Genomic DNA, 18,778 nt, shown 5'->3' with positions numbered 1-18,778 from the left:
CATGACGGGATTATCCTGTCAAAAAGCATGACATCACCAAATCTCTGCTGAGAGCTTTGATCGTTTTGTCTTTTTTAAACTTCTGTTGAGCATCTTGGATTTTTTTTTTTTTTAGTGCCGTTTCCTGGAAAATTTATCAGACTTTTTTATTACAAGCTTTAAAAGAGTTTTACCAAACTCCCTCCAGCATTTTGTCGAGTGTAAAAACACCTCAGGGGCAGAAAAAAGGTCTGTCAGTATCGCGTGATGACAGCTTGTCAAAGAGCAATGATGCTGTCAGCAAAAGGAAAAGAAAAGAGTGAACACGCCGAGTAGGACTCAGATGTTTAATAAGCTAATGCCAATCTAAAAACTGCTCATTTCAGAATCTGCACCGACTGACATTAAACCTCAGGCAAAGAGATGAAGCCCAGGAGGAAGTGCTAAAAACTGCAGTTCCTCTAACGGCCACTTGAGGCTGGCTCCAAAACCGAGTCATTTCCCATAGAGTCCCATGTTTAAACTTCCAGCTTTACAGCGGAAATAAACATGTTTACAGCCTGCTGCAAAACTGATTATAGTCTCTGTGGATAGTCTCCCTTTTCATAAAAACTGCACAAGGGAGCTTTTTAAAAAATGACTTAACTATAATTTGAATACTGTTTAAGACTTAAAGTTAGAGCTGTCGCTCCTCTGACTGACAGGCCACTGCATTTTTCACACCAAAAGTTTGTTTACTCTGATACAAATCAGCTGAATAGTTTGCAAATGTGTAGCTTTTAGCCATAATTTGGTTTCTTTTCACACACCAAAATCTCCAAGTGATCCAACATGTGTCGCTACAAATTGCATGATTTGTAAGCGGTGGTTGATCTGGGCCAACTACTGGAGGGTTCAGAAGGTGACAGGGTCTCAGAGCAGTTGTGGTTCAAACCCTGGTGCGATTATTGTGTGCACATCTGCACAAGGGAACCGCACCAAGGAGCAAAACCAACCAGAGTTTGACTCAAACAAACTTTTTATTTTCTGAGTTCACATAGCTGCTAAGATCCCAGTGAGTACATTTTGTTATAAGTATGAGGGTCCATGTGCCTGCTTGTGTCTTTTTGACTGTGCAGACTTGCAGTAGTTTACATTACAACGCATGAACTATGCACATTGGATGTACAAATTTTATGACTTGCAGACCATCCGAGGTGTCTGTGCTTCAGTTTTGGTGAATTAATTTAAAGTATTTCACTCGTCTGTTACTGTGGATGCAGATTAATAACAAAGCTGATGACTGTTTTTTCCTCCTGTGTATCTCCCTCTAGGATTAATAACATTTTTCTGATTTCTGAACTTGTCCTGCTAACGCAGCTGATCATGACTGTGATTGGCCAATTCAGTTGGGTTGTTTCCTTTCATGCATTTCTTTTCAAATCGAGTGGAAGAGACTGGATCATCTCATCTCCACCACCAACTGTGTTTGACACAACCCCCAGAACGATCAGGGCACACCATGTCAAAAAAATGATAATCCACAAACAGTGAATCACATTGCGTGGCTACATCCATTTACAGCCTTCTGCAGTCTTTAGAACAAATCAGTTATCAGCATTTATCTGATAAATTCTATGAAGAGAGCACTTACTTTAATCTCCAGGCCTCCATCCACAGGAACGTAGATGATATTATATCCCTGAACGTTGCCATCAGCAGGATCCCAGGTCACAGTGAGGGTGGTGATGGTCGGGTTGGTCACACTAATGCCACGTACTCCGCTCAATGGCACTGAGGGCGCAAATGTGATGAGCGATTAAATGACAATGAGTTTTTACATAGGGTTCATTTTAAAAATCTTCTACAGTGACCTACATGTCTTTCCATCCTCAGACTGGCGTTTGCCTTCCCTGGCAGGGTAAACGGGTAACACTGACACCGTGTATGGAGTATCGGGCATCAGGTTCCTGAGGATGATGTTTGTGGTGCTCGCAGGAACTTGTTCCTGTTTGGCAAAATTAGGAAATAAAATGTTGCTTAAATGCTTCAGGCTCATAATTGGTTGTTTCCTGGAGATAGGAAGCGGTACGGCGTGCATGGAGCCTCACCATCTGCTCTTCCCCACCGGCTTTGGGTACATAGAAGACCTTGTAGAGACGAACAGCTCCGTCAGCAGCATCCCAGTTCACATTCAGAGAGGTCATCGTGGGGTCAGACACCCTCAGGTTCTTTACTCCTCCCAGAGGTCCTAAACAATAAGTGATTTTAGATTTAGACCACGTGAAGAGCCTGAATTAATGATTCCAATCTGTCGTGTTTCCATCATGATTTCATTTTGTTTTTCACAATAAGAAAAGACGAGGGGAACAAGGCTATTCCTCGATCTATAAAGTGAAGGTGTTATTCATTTGTGCTGGTGGTTTTTGTGTTGTTTCTTCTTTTTTACGATATCCTTTCTTTAATGAGCACAACTGACATCTGCTGTTTAGTGTCTCCATGTCTCAAAACAACCTCCCAGCAGACTAAGCACAGGGCAGAGAGGACACTTGTGGGTTCTCTGCAAAAACTGGTAAATCTGTTATTTCAGGTCATCTGATATTTCAGTTCTTGTTGTGTTTGTAATCATTTTCAGGGCTCAGGAAGGAATTCTGTTTGAGCCACAGGGTTTCCCCTAGAAATATGACCCCATAAAAAAGGAGATTTGGAAGCACGTGTAATCTGATTGGTCCAAATATAACTTTATGTTATGTTTGTTACATATGAATGGAGCACAGGGCCATAAAAATGCACTGATAGGATATCAGCAATATAAATATCATCTGTGAGAATTATGCTGCCAAAAAACAGACAAAAACACAAATCAGGTTACAGCGCCTCCTGATAAAACTGCATCCGTCCCCGAAATGGTTTGAAATTGATGTGGTGTATCAGTGAAGATGGACTCTGTGTAAAAAGGTCCCGACAGGGTCGTAAATTCTTTGTAGTTGTACGGATACCAAGAAATATCCCCAGAGGTGTTTTTGGGGGGTGCGGGGGGTTCAAACTTACTTGTCTTTCCATTTTCAGACATCCTCTTTCCATCTCCTGCAGCATAAACCGGAACCAGGGTCACAGTGTAGAGAGTGTCGGGCTGCAGGCCTCGCAGGGTGGTGGTGGTTGTGCCCGCTGACACAGTTTCCTAAGTTTAGTAAGAAAATACACAAATTAGCTGCTCTGATGCAAACATATAGTCAGAAATAACATCAAGCTTAGGGTAAATCCTCCTCGCCAGCTGTGAAACACAGTAATTTATCTCTAGTTGCTGCATGTAACGGGGGCAAGAGTCAATTTTTTTTATACAATATGTATTAGATTTCTTTATATAAGTTTAAAATGGGTGTTTAAAGACCTAAAAGTTTCAGACATGATCAGGCAAATTGGTGAGTAATTCAAAGTCACGGCTGACAGGAAGCTGAGGATGGTCCTACCATGCTCTCATCTCCTCCAGCAGCAGGAGCATAGATGACTCTGTACTCCTTCACTCGGCCCTCGGCGGGCTCCCAGCGCACATTCAGGGTGGTCATGGTTGGGTTCAGCACCTGCAGGTTCCTGACTCCGCCCAGAGGCTCTGCAGGAACACAAACACAGGTGAAACAGGGCGAGCTTTCTCTTTTCTGTCCTCCATCTTTTCCTGGAGGATTGCGATCAAAAGCCTCAGCTAGCTCCTTTCAAAGCCAAAGAGGAGTCACTCTACGTCAAGAACAGTTGAAACAGGGTAGTTGTTGCATTATGCACAAAACAAGCTGCTTAAAGATGTCACTTGCAATAAATTAAATCACGCTTTTCTTAATTTTTCAGGGGATTAAAAAAAAAAGTGACACCTCATAATGATTTTTTGATCTTTCTATCGCAAAACTTCATATGATGATGTTTTTAAAAATATGTTTGATTAAGATTTTCTTCTAGATATGGTTTCTTTTACTGTGGCACATGCGCTTTTGTTTAGCCAAAGGCCAGAGATAGCAGGAGTCTGTACATTTCCCTGCTAAGTAAGGTAAGACAGACTCATCGGCTTGACTACATAACCCCAAAAGACCAATTCTGAGCCAAGAAAATGCTATTTTTTCTTTTTTGTTTAATAAAAAATTCTGTACAACTGAAAGCAACTTGTATTCATGCAGGACGCAGATTTCACAATAGCAGATATTTAATGTGAAACTTTGTCTCTGGATGTGAGTCTTACTGGTTTTTCCTTCTTCGGAGATATCTTTGCTGATGCCGGTGGCATACACCGCCGCGACGCTGACGGAGTACGGCGTGTCAGGCTCCAGCTTCTGCAGGATGACGCTCGTCTTCTTCCCTCCAACCTGCGTCTGTTCACAGGAAACACGTCGGCAGTGAGACTTGTGTTCACATCGGAGAAACACAGTAGTTTATCGGAGCTTAGTGACAGGTGGCTGACTCATGAAGAAGAACGCCACAGATGGCAAACACAAATGAGAGAAACATTTGCTGCCAGCTGTCAAATAAAAAGTCTTTTTGTTTTTAATGTTTGTTATATGTTTTAATGTTTTGACTGGTCATGGCAGGTGGATTCTTCCCACTGTCACCAAGTGCTTGGCTCAAAGGGGATTGTTTGATTATTGGGATATTCGTTGTATTATTGTAGAGTCACTGCCTTGAAGTATAAGGCACTTTGAGGTGACTATTTGTTGTGATTTGGCGCTATATAAACAAAACTGAATTGAACTGAATTCAGCTTTTGTGGATTGAAATGATATTTTACTGTCATGAAATTCAAATGACTGGATAATTTGATAAGACGTTATAGGTGGATAAATGCAAACACCAGGCCATTTTAGCCCACTACTGAGTGGTTGCCAGGTAACATGATGAGCATTTAGAGGGAGCATTTGGGAAATGTTGTAGAAAACACCTGCATTGATTGCAACAAAATGGGAGCATTTCCAGGAAGTGACAGACGTGACGGTGATGTAGCCGCTCGTTGTTTAAAGGAGTTCAACGTGTTCCTGCCTGGTCACAGACACAGTATGTCGAAGTATAGAGCAAACACACTGAAAACTCATTTGTCCCAGCTGACTCTGATCTTTTAAATGACTCGCTATGTTTTTAATGTTGCTGGGGGGGGGTTTCTGGACTTTGACAGCTATTTACTTGATGTCTGTGTGATTTCTGCTGACTACATAACAAATTAACTCTCAGAGATAATAAGGAAATCCCAGTTATTTGCTCCTTAATAGTTCTGATTACTATTTTCGTGTCTCTGAGACAGAAAGACGAGTGCATGCCAATGTGTGCTCCTGTATTTCTGCCCCTTAAAAGCCACAAGTTGGCTCCACACAGTTGGAATGGATGGATTTATATGTATATTTCTTTGAGTTGTGTTGGGTTACTGGATTCGATGTTCCTCTGCAGGAACATGGATCACATGAAAATTGGGGAACAATGTGCCGTGAAAGACAATTTACTGTTTACTGTTTGCAGCTGGTCTGGTTCAGATATTTGAAGAGTAATGAAAAGCTGCACACCTCCACCTCCTTATCAGCTTGTCTGTGTCCTGCCTTCGTGTGGAAAACTACCACAGCATGAATCACATCACAGCCACTTATGAAACGATGGGAAACAGACGATTATTGACTGACTTATTTATTAAATCAACATGAGTTTGTTTGCCTGCGCTGTAAACAAACACCAGCTGATCTTCTGTGGCGAGTGTTTGATGTCATCTGCAGTTACCGCCACTGACCACAGGTGTCGCCACACCGGCTAAAATGTTTCAGCCTCTAAATGCGCGATCATTTATCCGGATCTCGAATCATCAGCCCTCTAAAAATTCAAGCAAAGCCCTTAAGTGAGCAGCGGCTCCCAGCGGGGCATGTTTTGGAGAGGCATCCACTCGTTATTAGGAGAATGTCAGCAGAGTATTTACATCATTTAGACTTCTTTCTCTGAGAGATTTGAAATCTAGTAGACTGAGAAATCCTGAGCAAACAACTCTGCAGTCCATCACACAGTGGATGCAGCGCTGTAAACACATCCACAGAGGGCATAAACAGTTTGTGGTGGCTAAGGGATAAATTACTGGAGGTATCACATCCCATTTACGTCAGTATTTTAGGTATTTGGATGTTTTATTTTATTCTGGGAAACATACAGAAGGTGAGTATCTTGTTTAGAGACAGTGGAGTGTGTTAATAAAACAATCAGTGACTCCTGTGGGTACTGTACTTGGGACATTTTTTTTTAACCAGATAATTATTTAAATATGAGGTAACTTCACTGCTCATCTTCTAATGCAGCACTCAGTAAATGAGCCAAATATTCATCTAAAGTCTCAGAAATAAGATGACACAGGAATCATTTGTCTGAGCTTTTTTGTGAAATATGCCACAGAAAGTTTTTTATGTGTGCTTTTTCTAAAATTTTGGCTTGTCCAACAAAGGATGACTTGCAGCTTGGCAAAGAAACTAGAAGGTTAATCCTGTGTTTTCAGTGTTATGAAGGCGGTGCCATGGCAACATGCTTCAGATGTAACTTGCTCCGAGCCAGGTTATGATTGAGATAAGAGATCAACGGTTATGAAATGCACCAGTGGCTGCAGTTTGAAAACTGCTTTCTGTAATAATTAATATATGTTTGAATTCTTTTTGTATTGAATTATTATTTAATTAATTACACATGTAAACACAAATTTAATGGAATAACAGCTGTAATCTGTCAAATTCTCTTTAAACTGCACAACATGAAAATTTGATCTAGTCCAACCAGCAGACCTGTCTATGCTTGTGATTGGTCACATATTGTAGTGCCACCACCTTTCATGTAAACTCTGATGAATGGACTGATGAATGATGGGTTGACTTAACGAGTCCCTTTGTCTGATGTTTTAGCCTGATATTAGATTAAGTGGATTAAGCCTGAGAAGGAAAAGATATCCTTGATTTCTCTGCAGATTTCTTTATTGGATTAACCTTCTAGTTCTAGTAATGTGGAGTTGTGGCTCTTGTGACATTAGGGAGTTTTGAATTGATAATTTTATTCTGCTTTTGACTGGTCTAGCGTTGGCCTCCGTGTCCCATTTTATTTTGAAGGTGAGATTTCTCTGGCGTATTGGTTTAATTTGACTTCCTGCCTTCCGTTGTGCTCGTCTGGCACTCCCTGATTGATTTCACCTGCCTTTAATTGTTTCCTCATGTGTTCTGCCCTCTATCTGCATTTTTGTCCCTTTTTTTGTATTTTGCATGTGTAAAGGGCAGTTGGATCATCCCATTGCTTATCACTGTTCAGACTTCAGTCTGCAGACCTTCAGAGTTTTCACCCCAGTATAAAGCTGACCTATTTTCTCTACTATACATATGAAAAACAGCAGCCTTAGCCCAGAACTGGACTGATGAAGAAGCCCCGTTTTTTCACCCAGTTCCCAAACTTGAGAGGAAACCCTGAGCTCATCCATAAAACAAACAAGCGTCTCATCTGGTATCACATGACTGATGCTAAGAACAACAAGGCCGCACGACACCAGATGCTCTCGGTCCTCTGGCGCACACATCTGATGCAGCGAGTGGAGCGGAGCTCCGTTAGACGGATTTGCAGCGCTGACATCATGCCTCGGCCGTGACACGTTGTTTGGGGGAACACTGTCATAACATCTCAGAGACAGCGACCCCCCTCTAGATTCTTCTCATACTGCTCGCAGCTTCTTTTCATCTTGTTTCCACTGCTAATGATTATTGAGTCAGCGTGTGGGAATGCAGTGTCGGCAGTCAAACGTGGGACTCCTCAAACTCACCGTCGTGCTGCTGGATGTTGTCAACAAATAAAAGCTAAATTGCTCTGTGAGGAAGGAGCCTGGAAACATGTCTGGCGGTGTGTCACTGACCTCCTCCAGATCATTGATGTGCATCTCGAGATGGAGGTGAAATTTAAAACCGAATCCAGCTCGTACTGTAAATCCAGCTGGTTCTGTTTTTGATATCAAAAGCTTTTTAAATGAGCCAGACATCAAATTACAGATCGCTCCGGTGCAGTCGGAGACCTCGAGTCCCAGACTCCACATTTTACTCCGTTTCGAAATATATTTCTCTTTGTACATCACTAAATGAGTCTACAGATTAAAGCTTTACATTAATTATACTACTCACATACCAGTTTATTAGGTACAACAAAGTCGGGGTATTTTTTTTTCTGGTTTCTCTCACTACCTTGAACTACCAGAGTTACTTCACCACTCTTCGTGTGTAACAAACAAAGAGGGTTAAGTTGACGGAGAGCTAAATTAACTCGAAGAAGAAGAAGACTTGCGAGGAACAGATAATTAACTGAACTGGCACAAAATCTAAATTGAAAAAAGGGGCACTGGCAGATCTAATGTGATATATGCACATTTATATGGTGCGTGTGTTTTTGTTGGCTTTGTTGAGCACTGAGACAGTTTTGTCAGGTGAGAAGAAGCTCCTGGGATGAGAACTAACACGTCCACGTCTGAGTGCACGGTCCTCAGCCAAAAAAGGGTGGCGTGGGAACAAGTCATGGCCTCCAGGGGAGGATTTCAAGCACCTCAGTTTGGAGCAGGAGACTGAGAAGGATTGGGACAGAGATACTGATAGTGGTCTCCTGTAGTCTACACTCCCACCCGCACCTATGAACATGTGCTGTGGGTCATGGAGCTCAGAGTAGAGCTGAAAGGGTCCAGCAGAGGTGGTTCAGACATCCTGGACGCCTCCAAGTTGTTTTGAGCTTGTCTAACTGGGAGGAGACCCATGGACAGATTCAGGACGTCCTGGAGAGATCGCGTGTCTCGACTAGATCGGTGTCCCCCACATGAGTTGTAGGAGGTGGGCTGGCAGAAGGAGGCCTGCTTAGACTGCTCTAATTCCCCGCCTGATTTTTTGTGTTTTTTGTTTTTCAAATGTATTGTATTTCAAAGCTTTATTTACTTATTTAAACTAATTCTTCAGATTTAGATTATAAGTGTAAAAGAGTGATCTGCTGTATTTCTATAGAGACTACCAGCCAGCATATGAAGTGATTAAATTAGCTGCAATATTCAACAACTTCAGATCCAGTAATATCATGTACATGATTCTGCACAAAGACTGCTTTTACTTTGGGTTTTTTGAGGATAGCTGGATCCTAAAAGGTCTTTCACTGCTAGCAGATTGTTTATTCTTGCTCACTGCCTCTTTTTTATGTAATACTGCCTGTGTGAGGGCACAGGATGCTGCACAAGAGCCAGAAAATCATTCACAAAAATTATAGCCAATTTTCACTCATGGTAGATTTTGGTCAACCTCTGTCTTGTTTAAAAAAAAATCCCTGATTTGCCCTGATTTGAAGTCATTTTCACAGAGATTAAACTGGAGATGATGATCTCATCTGCTGCACAGTTTACTTTACGGTTCACAATTAAACATTTATTCAAGTTGCATTACACAGGAGGCAAATCACAAAGCAGGTGCCATCAGTTTAGGCTCATTTATCAATAACAAACGAGATTCTCTAACTCAACGATGACTATGAACGACAATTTGACTTTTATTAGAAACACATCTAAAGAACTCAGAGATTCCTTCTTGGTAACTATGTGTTTTATGTGTGAGAATGAGAAAGCCTTTGTCTCTTCAGTGCCTTTAGCTTCTCCTTCTACACAGTTTTATGTCTTTTTTGCTCAGTTTTATAGATCTTGAAGTCCCATCTCAGGAGGTAGAGGAAACTTCCCATCAAATCCAGCAGTTCATAATTGATTTGTTTCTATATGTGCTTTGGGGCTCGTTTCGCTGACTTTTCTGACAGATTTAAAGCTCCACATCATCTTCAGATATTCACTGATTTGTCAGAAAGTGGCTGAAGCAAACCGAGACCTTCCCACTGGTCAAAAAGCAGCACAGCTGGGAACCTCCGCGCCCCGACAGCAGAACAAACCTTCGCTTTGTAAGAGCGCGCGGGGAAACTACACCTGGGAAAGGAATTTAGTCGTGTTGTTCTTTCGATCCCTCGACAAACAAACAAAACAGGAGTGGGTTTACAAGACGGCAGAGAGGGACCCGTTTTCTCATAAATGTCAAATTTACTAAACAATCATTGAAACTCGTCCATTTTGGGTGTAAAATCTTGAATAAACACTTTGGAAATCTCTGAATTCGCCTTTTGTTCAGAGTCAGTGAAGCAGCTCCAGCTATGGTCTCCTGATACAACAAAGAGCCAAGTGGTTATATCATAGAGGCCGTATTTCATGTGAATTCTGCTGCTTGGTGCACATTTCCTGCACATTAAATGATCAACTGAAGCTGCGATACCGAGGTTATATAAACTCAGTATGACCTTTTACTTTCTAAGACTCAGAGACAGAGAAGAAAAAAACCCTAACCCTTTAAAATTGAGGCCTAAATATTCAGAGATAACAACCTAACAATGTCAATGACAGCAAGACCTGGAGGGTTATGTTTGGGAGTGGTGTTCTGTTATTGGACTTCTGTGCGAATTAGGTTGTCCATAACAAACACCATGTTTGAATATCAGGGTGTACATAAGTGCATGTGGCACCAGGATACTCTAGGCTACAGGTTGATGAACAATTTTGTAATGGTATCACCGGATCTGCTGCCATATGTTCTCTGAACACTTGGATTACCACCTGCTGGTGAATTGGATCAGGCGGCGGAGCAGGATGCTGGACAAACCTGGCATACCTGAAAGTATTGTGAGGTTGTGCTGGTAATGCCTGGCAAAGGCCTAGGTCCATAAGGTCTTCAACTCCCACCTCCGGCAGAACTTTAAAAGCATCCCGAGGGAGACTGGGGAAAGTGAGTCCAAATGGACCATGTTCAGCACCTCCATTGCTGAAGCTGCTGCAAGGAGCTTCAGGTGCAAGGTGGCAACATCAGTACCAGATGGTGGAAATCTGAGGTGAAGGGAGCTATCAAGCTGAAGAAGGAGTCCTATCTATCAGGATTGGTTAGCCTTTGGGACTTCGGAAGAAGCTGATAGATGCCAACTGGCCAAGTAGTATGTGATCCTCCATTTTTACTTAACCTCCTAGGACCTGGAATCCAAAATACTCAATTTTGCTCTACAAGGACCTGATATCTACATTATACTTCTACTGTTCTATCAAAATTATAAACAAATATCCTCATATGTGGCTCTCATTTTTCTTAAAAACAAAAATAAGATAAAAAAAAATCTGGTAATTCTTTGTTTTTACATTCATCGGGCCCCAATATGCCGAAATATCAAAGACAAATTTAAAATGCATGCCGTGGAAGAGTTCGGGTCTTAGGAGGTTAAGAAACAATTCACCAGCTGGGCCTACGTCCTCATTTTATGTTTGACAAAGGTTTTAGCAGGTAAAGGTGAATGGCTTGGGCAGGAATTGAGCTGCAGTTTGGGGAGGGCCTCCAAGGGGGACTGGTGGCGGCTCCCAGCCTGGCAGATCTCCATGTACTAAATAGAGTTGAAGATGTTAAATAATTGAAAACGGGAGGGAGGGTGGGGCACGTAAACGAGAACGAACAGCTTGTAGGCCTGAGGGAACCTGTATAGATGAGAACCGGAAGGAGCGTGTATGGAGGCGTGGTCCGCTCCTGAAATTCCGATACAATGGATGGATGGCAGCACTGGGACAGGTTAAGAAAAAGGTTTGGATGGACTGCTAAGTTTAACATGTCTTGAAATACAGGTGTCTTCATGTACACACAAAAATATATCAAACTGTGAAACTGATTCACAAATTGCCACAAGTCTGGATTGGAGAGGAGGCAGAGGTCGAGAAATCTCACTTCTTTCTGACCTAAACAGTTTTCATTTTCAGTTCTTGCAGTTGATCACTTCAGTCAGCGCCCTCTGGAAACATCCAATGATTTTTTTTAAACAGAGATATTTTAATGTGCTCCCTTGTCATTTTCTCATCCTAACTATGATTTAATTTGTGCAAACTTCCTACATTTATGGCATATAGACACCCTTTTCTAATGTATCTGTACACTGATGATGCCATCATATTCTCATCCACAAACTTACTATGAGGGCCTCGCCTCCAGCGACTGGTCTGTAAGTGATCTTGTAATTCTGGACGGCGCCGGGGGCGGGCTCCCACTTCGCCGTCAGTGTGGTGGTGGTGGCGTTGAAAACCCTCAGGTTTTTGGGCGACGCAGGAAGCACTGGAAGCACACAGGTATGTAGAGTCAGATAAACAGCACCTGTATATGTGTGCGTGAAACGATCGGTGAAAATGATTATGATGATGTTGATGAGGAGGAGGATGAAGATGGCAGTTATGATGATGTTCTCACAATCCAGCGGGTCATGGAGCTGGAAGGGTTAATTTTAGGATGAGAGCAGCAGAGTGATGAGGTTTAAACCAGTTCAGAGTGGAGTTGCAGGTCAGGAATGTCTTATTAAATCACTGGTCTCATAAAAATGGAGCTAAGTTATATATTTTTACAAAAGGAAAAGTCCAAATGCATAAAAAGGATTCTAAAATTGGACACAATAACACAAAAACACAATTATTATGGAAACAACTTCTATAACTGATGATCCTAGACGGGAACTATGATTCATTTGTGGTTTCTAACAAATAAAATTATGGCAACAACAACAACAGCATAACAAAAACGAAATTTGGCAGACATTATAGAAAATTCTGCAGTTTTTAACCAATGCTTTGGGGAAAGCAATAATGATTAGCTGTTTTGCAACAACCTGTCTTTGGGGTTATGATAACGCATTTGTTGATCATAAAAGGTAAATTTAGCAACAGCTGGACACCCTGAAACAAACCAGGGCTCTGAAATTTAGGCATAATAATAAATATGACAAATTTGTGGATCATTCATATAAGTTTTTTCTTTTTGAGTAAAGAGCATCAAAGCACATTTTTGGTAATGAGAGTGGATAAAATTTTTATTTAAAAATCAGATTTAGTTCACTAACCACCATCTCCACTACAGAACCTCTGAACAACATTAAACTGATGACGAATATGTGATGACATAATAAAATGACGTTATAATGTGAGATGAACATGACGGCAGGAATGACAAACATGTTGGGAGGATGAAACAGGAACGAGGACACTCATTCACAGTGATGGAGGTCTGTGGAGGTTGACGTGTTACTGGTCAATTTTCACACTTCTTGCATTTGAAGCCCTGAATTTGCATTCACACCACAATATAGTCCATGTCCGTGTTGCCCCAAACCTGGGGATTTTTTTTTTTAAAAAAGCAGATTTGTTTAAATCTAAGTATGTGTATGGTGTCAAAAACATCAGTGAAAGAAGTTCAGTCATTATAAAGACATGTTTTGGTCTGATATATCACTTAAATAGCTTCTAATTAGCTTGAAAATTGTGTTAAAAACTGCAGTGGTTTAAAATATTTCAAGTTATATTGTAATTTTTAAGCAGTAATTTTTATGTTTTTAAGCAGATACTAGCTGCATGATAGCTAGCAACATTAGTTAGCTAGCGATATTAGTTAGCTACCAAAATTAGTTAGTTAGCCACACTAGTTAGATGTGTTATTTATTCTATTGAAATGCATTGCTTATCATATCTTATCTTTTGTAATCATCATAACATGACATAAATAACTCTTAATTTTGTTTTTTGCCTTGCACATATTTCTATTTTACATGATGACATTTAATACCACAGTGCTTTAGTTACTGCTGTGTAAAAGAACAATGTGCTGCCTACTGCTAGAAGTTAAACCAAAAACTTGCAGAGCCTCCTCACACTGACTCTGCTATGAATTAAATAAACAATAATGGACAAAAAACAAAACAAAAAAAACAAAATGTAGACTTCAAGGATCTGTGAATGACTTCTCTGTGAGCATACTTTGATGATAGTATTCTTTAAAAGATTCTTTAAAAGGCCATCATATTTTTTACATTTCCATTCTTCACATCCAATACAAATTGGTCTATTACTTACTTACTACAGCAATAGAAACACAGAGTGAAATACAAGACCACCAAAATCCATTACAGCCTTTTCTTTAAAATACTAGAACTGTGTATTTGATTAGTAAACAACAGATCTCTGCAAGTTGGCATGATTTTACCTGATATTCAAGTCTTGTGTGAGTTTTTCTGCTAGGGTAAAAAGTAAAACTACACTCTAAGTGCACAAATGCAAATGTTTGGCCAACAGAAATTACTTTTTTTTGGTTGATATGGTTTTGAATCGGTCAGAGCTGAGCCTGCAGTACATTCGTGATAATTTATGTCAACCACGCAGCTGTGACCATCGTGTCTTTTTTGCTGAACTCTTTGCTCAGGTTTGAAGTTGGAGAGTTGTGGTGTGAACGCACAGTAAAGCACTAAAATGCATAGACATGCAGTGAAGGATGACTGAAAGAAAAAAAAGAAAGTGTGTTCCCATTAACATTGTCCTGTATGACCACGTTACCATTCCACACAGAAATCATGAACAATACAATGAAAAGGAAGCTGTCCTTCTCATACGACATACCTGGCGGCTTTAACACTAGAAAGACACATTGAGAGGACAACAGTGTTATTTTAAAGTCATACACATCTGTGAAAGTAAAACATTGGGATGATTTGTTGGACGCTGATAAGAAGCGGGGGTTTACTTACGTGTGCGTTCATTTCCCATCAGATCTTCGCTCTCTGACTCATCTGGGTAGATGGCCGTGACGGTGACAGAGTAGTCGGTATCAGGGTCCAAATTCTCCAGAACGTGGGAGGTTTCGTCACTATTCAGGATATCCTAGTGACGGGTAAAAACAGCACATACATATGTATCTGTGTGTGTTTATTGCTAACCAGAAGATGTTCTTGGCGCTATGATGTTAGCCTTTCAAAGCAAAAACCTACAAGACTGAGCGCACAGTGAAAACGACAGCTCTTTAGGTCAAAGGTTAAATCTGTCACATGGAGAAAATGTCTGCCTTTGTCTGCCACAGCTTTCTGTTTTATGTTGCCATTTTACAAAGTTTCATAATTCATAGCTTAAAGTTGGAACCCGGCACTGACTTCATCTCATTCACCGATTTTTGTGCTGATGTGCATGTTGGGCCCAAAAACAACTTTGGAGGGCCGAAGCTTAAGCAGTGGAAAACAAAGGGAGCATTATTATTGCTGTGGTCGAACTGGATGTTTTCACTTAATCTTGGCAGTTTTGAGGAGTCTGTGAAACCATAATGGATTGTTCATGAGATTTTTTCCCTTCGGAATGACAGGGTAATTTTGAATTCAAACACTGACATCTTCAGTTTCATGATTGTAACGTAACCAATGCTCGCTGGGCAGAGATCCACACGTTGGTGGTTTTATTCTAGTTGAGAAAATCAGAGCAGCGAACTCAGCGACTGCAGGTGTGCTCGAATGCTGCTTCAAGCTCACGCTTCGGTTTTAATCAGAGAAAGAAAACTCTGCTAAACTCTGCTGAAAGCAGATGTTTACCGCTGCTGCAGACAGAGCGCGCTGTCCAAGCAAAGCTCATTTGCATATTTTGAGACAAAGTACTAAAGCGGGTTTATTTACCCAGCTGCTGATAACAAATACAAATGTAACATGAAAAAAAAAACTAATTCTGATATCATAGAAGTTAACATGCCAGGTGTCTTTGGCCTCAGCCAGCTGACGTAACGTTTCAAGATCCTTCACCTTCTCACAGCACACAGTTTGTTTGTTTTTGTCTGTTTTCCATCTTCTTTTTCCTTTCACCCTAAATTAACTGTGGCAGCTGGCTGTTCCTCCCTGAGCCTCGCTTTGTTGGAAGTTTCATCCTGTAAAAAGGCAGTCCCCCACCATCACCAGTTACTGCTCACTGGGCATCCTCTGGCTGCTGCTATTCTCTCGCTAACATTTTAGGGCCTTTATCTTGTAGAAGGTACAATGTAGAAAACCTTGAGGTGACTGTTGTTGTGAATTCATGTTATAGAAATTAAAAATGTATTTAAATGAGCTGAATTATCATGAGATATCTTAAAAAATGTGTTCATCTAATGCATAGGTTCACTGATCTCTCTTGAAAAAGAGATGAGACATTATTAAAAACGCACCCACAGCCACAGCCTGAATCGGTCTGTGAGGTAAAGTATCTGCAGAGACAAACACATGGCTGGAGCTACACCATGAAAATGTGCAAAACTTCAGCCAAGAAGATCTGAGATGATCTCAACCACAAGACAAGGTTAGTTATTATTATGTTACTCACTATGAAAAGTAATTATCCTAGTCTGCTATCTTAGTTAAGTCCACAGTTAAACTGTGCGTGTCGGGGTCATCATGGCCATCATAGTTTACACGCTGAGGTTTTGAAAGTGTAGCTTAAAGGTGTGCTACACATGAACAATGCTGACAAAAAGCTGCAAAAGCGCAGAATGACAACTGAATAGCATTCTGGACTCACGCCTATGAAAACAAAAGAAGTAATAAAGCACTTCAGTGTGTTGAAATGATGAAGCCTCAGCCAATGCACTAGACACTTAGATCTGAATAAACAGTGTTATCGGATGGTTTACGTGTCATCTTTTAACAAGCACATACACACATGCAGTTTGTTCTGGAAAAAGCTTGAAAATCTGATGTCGCTGCCAATAGAAACTCTGTATTCAGACATGGAAAGAACTTCTTCTGCTGCAGTCTTTGTCCCGACTCATTTGAGCACAGACATTTTATAGACATGGCCAGGCTGGTCGCATCATCACCCACTTACCTGCTGGAAGTCTGTCTCCCCCCTTTTAACCCAGCCAACACGGTAAAGGGACACGTCGGGGCCTCCGTGTTCCCATGTGACTCTGAACGAGGACTGGGTCACCTCAGAGAACCGCAGGTTCTTGGGCGCAGGAACAACATCTGTAAACATGGACCGAAATGAGACAGAGGATGTCTTAGTGATGATGCAACAGCATGTGAAGAGTCCCTTTTTTATATTATTACATAAAGTTAAAGATATAAAAACACTTAATAGTACATTATAAATATAACCCTACACATCATCTAAAGACTTTTTAGTGTAGACCAACCTTCATGTGATTGCCACTTTCCTAAATCAAACCCTGATTTTGTTTCACTTCATTTGTTCAAACGAAAAACTTAACCGAGTCTGGTTTTTTGTAGAGGTGGAGGATGCTCTGTTAGGATTGTTCCTGCTTTTGCTATAACCAGAATTCTGCACTCATTCTTTGATGAGTGCAGGATGACCAAAAAATATAAAATGTAGATTCATACCTGTGATGGCGCTGCCGAGCATCGGGGTCGCGGGACCGTCGTCATAGATCGGGGTGACAGCTAGATCATATTCTGTCTGGGAAATGAGGCTGGACAGCACCAGGGTGGTAATGTCGCCATTAACTTCGATCTGTCAAAGGCAAAATTTAATTATTAGTGACTCTTTTTTAAAAAAAAATCACTCAGAGGTTGGACAGCTACATTTAGACCCACAGTCCTGAAATACCCACAGACTTTGCAGTAAATAAAACGTGGGGGCATTTGTAGCTCAAAAGATAGAGAGAGCTGTCTACAAACTGGAAACTCAATGCTTTGATCACCAGTTCCTACACCCTGCATGCCAAACTGTCCTGATGCCTGATGGGTTATAAAAACAAACCCTAAAGCCACTGAATAAAATACCACATGAACTGATGAATGTGACCACAGTTTAATTTCTAATGCAAAACTAAAAAACTAACACAGTTCTCTTTGCCGATTAGCTGGAACATTCATTCCTGCCACAGACCGACGCCTTTAACAGAGCTGTAAGCAGTTTTAAACTATCAGTTTAAGAGAAGAGCTTTATGGAACAGGTGAAAGGTGAACATGGTTAATATATAACAATTTTAATTTCATTTTAATTTCTCTGTCTGTATGTGATGCAAGCAAATGACTGAATAACTAAGCAAAGTTAAAATTAGAAACAGACACTGCAGTTCCTCTGAAGGCCACTTGAGGCTGGCTCCAAAACAGTGTCAGTCTCCATAGACTCTAGTGGTAAAATGTGCAATATTATATACACATCTACAGCCTGAGACAAAAACATTTTTGATCTCTCTAAGGAGGGAGATTTGTTATATTTCACATCTTCTAAATGGACGTCATGGCTTGGGTCACTGTTTGGTGAACTTTAAATGTCATAATCCTCCCCAGATAGATAAAAAAAATTACTAAATAAGACTTTTATTTGATTATATGTGGCCTTGAGTTAACAGCAGCGCCGTCTGATTTATTGTGTGATGTAGTTGAGAGGTTTTTGAAAGTAGGCTTTGAGTTTATGAGTCAGATTCAAATATTTACCAACTGAGATGAAAGCAAAGAACGTAAAAGACGTGCACTTGTAGGGTCAGAGAATAGTAGGTCATCAAATAAATCAGCGAAAAGCTTTGACATATTAAAGCGCAGAGACAGTCTCCACAGTCGGATTTTTCATTTCAGCAGAGAGTTAAGTTAACTCGGGCATACATCCAGATGTGTGGGCTTCCTCTATAGAGACAAGAAGCCTTCAGCACTAATCCTTAAGAGGAGTCGAGCTGTTTCGCGTCATCTATCAGAATCTTCTGGAAATGTCAGGTATCCACGGACGGCACCGTCAGCTGCCGAGTCATCCCAGACTGTTTGTCCTCTGCTGACATCCAAGTGAGAAGTTATGAGGACAGAGTGGAGCTGGGATGATGGAGTCAGGCAGGGCTGGCTGCAGCAGTCAGCGTGCTTCTGCCAGCAGACTGCGTTTCTCATAAGCACCAGGCCAACAAAGAGGAGCTGCAAGGTCGGCCGTAACTCATCACTTTCCCAGAACGAAGATATCTCTGCTGAGTAAAACTTCACCCATATGAGGCTCTCTGTG

At 41.0% G+C, this 18,778-nt stretch overlaps 1 protein-coding gene across 4 annotated transcripts in view; it reads right to left on the bottom strand.

Moving 5' to 3' along the window:
- The window catches only part of col12a1b (collagen, type XII, alpha 1b), a 150,111-nt gene that overhangs the window by 73,280 nt on the left and 58,053 nt on the right, over positions 1-18,778 (bottom strand). For 3 of the 4 annotated variants that reach the window (XM_026194796.1, XM_026194793.1, XM_026194797.1), the window contains 11 exons: positions 17,170-17,299; positions 16,655-16,794; positions 14,569-14,701; positions 14,441-14,455; positions 11,980-12,119; positions 4,184-4,313; positions 3,429-3,568; positions 3,010-3,139; positions 2,070-2,209; positions 1,837-1,966; positions 1,613-1,752 (listed from right to left, as the gene is read on the bottom strand). In XM_026194796.1, coding sequence (XP_026050581.1) covers positions 1,613-1,752; positions 1,837-1,966; positions 2,070-2,209; positions 3,010-3,139; positions 3,429-3,568; positions 4,184-4,313; positions 11,980-12,119; positions 14,441-14,455; positions 14,569-14,701; positions 16,655-16,794; positions 17,170-17,299 — 1,368 coding nt within the window. The remainder of the gene's footprint in view (positions 1-1,612; positions 1,753-1,836; positions 1,967-2,069; positions 2,210-3,009; positions 3,140-3,428; positions 3,569-4,183; positions 4,314-11,979; positions 12,120-14,440; positions 14,456-14,568; positions 14,702-16,654; positions 16,795-17,169; positions 17,300-18,778) is intronic. The other variant, XM_026194795.1, reaches the window with a different exon arrangement.

The sequence above is a fragment of the Astatotilapia calliptera genome, chromosome 15 (assembly GCF_900246225.1).
Source record: "Astatotilapia calliptera chromosome 15, fAstCal1.2, whole genome shotgun sequence".
Taxonomy (NCBI): domain Eukaryota; kingdom Metazoa; phylum Chordata; class Actinopteri; order Cichliformes; family Cichlidae; genus Astatotilapia; species Astatotilapia calliptera.
Note: the sequence above shows the minus strand (reverse complement) of the source record. Positions and strands in the feature narration are given on the sequence as shown.